Source organism: Malurus melanocephalus, unplaced genomic scaffold, assembly GCF_030028575.1.
Source record: "Malurus melanocephalus ecotype Western Australia unplaced genomic scaffold, MMel_1.1 scaffold_316, whole genome shotgun sequence".
NCBI classification, from domain to species: Eukaryota; Metazoa; Chordata; class Aves; order Passeriformes; family Maluridae; genus Malurus; species Malurus melanocephalus.
Window position 1 is genome coordinate 121,092 of NW_026623548.1, and position 2,281 is coordinate 123,372.

General features: G+C 58.0%; 1 protein-coding gene across 1 annotated transcript in view; it reads left to right on the plus strand.

Annotated features, from left to right (window-relative positions):
* Positions 1-2,281, plus strand: part of NOS1 (nitric oxide synthase 1) — a 24,813-nt gene that overhangs the window by 861 nt on the left and 21,671 nt on the right. The window contains exons 2-3 of the mRNA XM_057377443.1: positions 3-78; positions 1,773-1,864. Coding sequence (XP_057233426.1) covers positions 3-78; positions 1,773-1,864 — 168 coding nt within the window. The remainder of the gene's footprint in view (positions 1-2; positions 79-1,772; positions 1,865-2,281) is intronic.

The following is a 2,281-nucleotide window of genomic DNA, read 5'->3' on the forward strand; positions in this document are numbered from 1 at the left end:
GAGCTCATCTACGGGGCCAAGCACGCCTGGAGGAACGCGGCGCGCTGCGTGGGCAGGATCCAGTGGTCCAAGCTGCAGGTGAGCACCAATCCCATTGGGATCCAGTGATCCTGCCCACAGGTGAGCACCAATCCCATTGGGATACAGTGATCCTGGCCACAGGTGAGCACCAATCCCACTGGGATACAGTGATCCTGGCCACAGGTGAGCTCCAATCCCATTGGGATCCAGTGATCCTGGCCACAGGTGAGCACCAATCTCAATCCCAGTGGGATCTGGTGATCCAAGCTGCGGGTGAGCACCAATCCCAGTGGGATCCAGTGTTCCAGGGTGCAGGTGAGCACCAGTCCCAGTGGGAACCAGTGTTCCAGGGTGCAGGTGAGCACCAGTCCCAGTGGGAACCAGTGTTCCAGGGTGCAGGTGAGAACCAATCCCAATCCCAGTGGGATCCAATGATCCAGGGTGCACGTGAGCACTGATCCCAATCCCAATGGGATACAGTGATCCTGGCTGCAGGTGAGCACCAATCCCACTGGGATCCAGTGTTCCAGGGCACAGGTGAGCACAGATCCCACTGTGATACAGTGTTCCAGGGTGTAGGTGAGCACTGATCCCACTGGGATTCAGTGATCCAAGCTTGAGGTGAGCACCAATCCCACCAGGATCCAGTGCTCCAAGCTGCAGGTGAGCACCARTCCCACTGGGATCCAGTGATCCAGTGCTCCAGGGTGTGGGTATGCACCAATCCCACTGGAGACATCCCAGAGATTCCTGCCAAAGGCTGTGCTAAGGTTTGGGAGAGGCAAACCCTGCTCTCCAAACCTGGGAAGCACAGCACAGGTCCAGGGGCAGCTGTTCAGCACACACAGCTCCCCTCAGCAGCTGTGGGATAGCGGCAGGAGCTGGAAAAACATCCGTGGGGTGGCTGTGTCTGAAATGGAAGCTGGTGCTCCAGGGGACATTTTCCCAAAATCAGATCATGCTCCAACATCTTCCCTGCTGCTTCCAAGCCTGGAGAGAGGCAGCAGGACGCTCTTGTCCTCGGTACTGAGATCCAGCAGGAGGGGATTTGGCTCAGTGCCCTTTTGGCAAGAGGAAGCACAGAGCAGGACTAGAGCTGGTGATCCCTGGGGAATCCCTGGGTACAGAGATGTCCTCTCCTCCCGCGACCTGGAACAAATCCAGCACTGCTGAGCAGTTCCTGTGGCTGCCTCACACAGGCAATGAGCACAGCCTCTCTCCTGATCTCTCCATGCTCTCCCAGCTGCCCCTGGATCCCTGGACATGTCCAAGGCCGGGTTGGACAGGGTTTGGAGCATGCTGGGATGGTGGAAGGTGTCCCTGCCATGGCACGGGGTGGCACTGGATGGGCTATAAAAGYCCCTTCCAACCCAAACCARTCCAGGATTCGCTGTCSCTCAGATCTGACTGACCCYGTCCTGTTCCAGCTTTGAGTGCTGATCCACGAGAGGAGCAGAGCAGAACCCGTAATTGTTGGGGATAAGACAGGAACAGTGGCAGGTTGGGAACACGGGAACGAGGAGATCTTTGCCTCGGCAGCAGATGAGTCACCCCTCCAAAGCAAAAGGGGCAGCTGGATTAGACATCCCCGTGTTCCCGAGGCAGGGAACGCGTAATTGCAGAGCTTGTGATCCCTGAGAAGCCGCGGCGGCACCGGGAGTTCTCCGTGTGCTGTGTTTGCTCTGCCCGGCTCTGCTGTGGGAGCTGGAATGTCCTTCAGGATCCTCACAGCCACCGTGTCCCTGTTTCAGGTGTTCGACGCCCGGGACTGCACCACGGCCCACGGGATGTTCAACTACATCTGCAACCACATCAAGTACGCCACCAACAAGGGCAACCTCAGGTGAGACACCATGGGCAACCTCAGGTGAGACACCATGGGCAACCTCAGGTGAGCAAAGGGCAACCTCAGTGAGCCAAGGGCAGCCTCAGGTGAGCACCAACAGGGGAAACCTCAGGTGAGCAAAGGGCGACTTCAGGTGAGCCAAGGGCAACCTCAGGTGAGCCATGGGCAACCTCAGGTGAGCAAAGGGTAACCTCAGGTGAGCCAAGGGCAACTTCAGGTGAGCCAAGGACAACTTCAGGTGAGCACTGACAGGGGAAACCTCAGGTGAGCCACCAGGGAGCCACTGGGTTTGTGTCCAGGGGCCTCTGGATGTGTGACACCCCAGCTCAGGGCCAGCTGGCCAACACCAGTTTTGGGAAGTGTTAGAGTGACCTGATTTGGGGTGAAGGTCCTGCTGGTCCAAGTCTCTTGCTC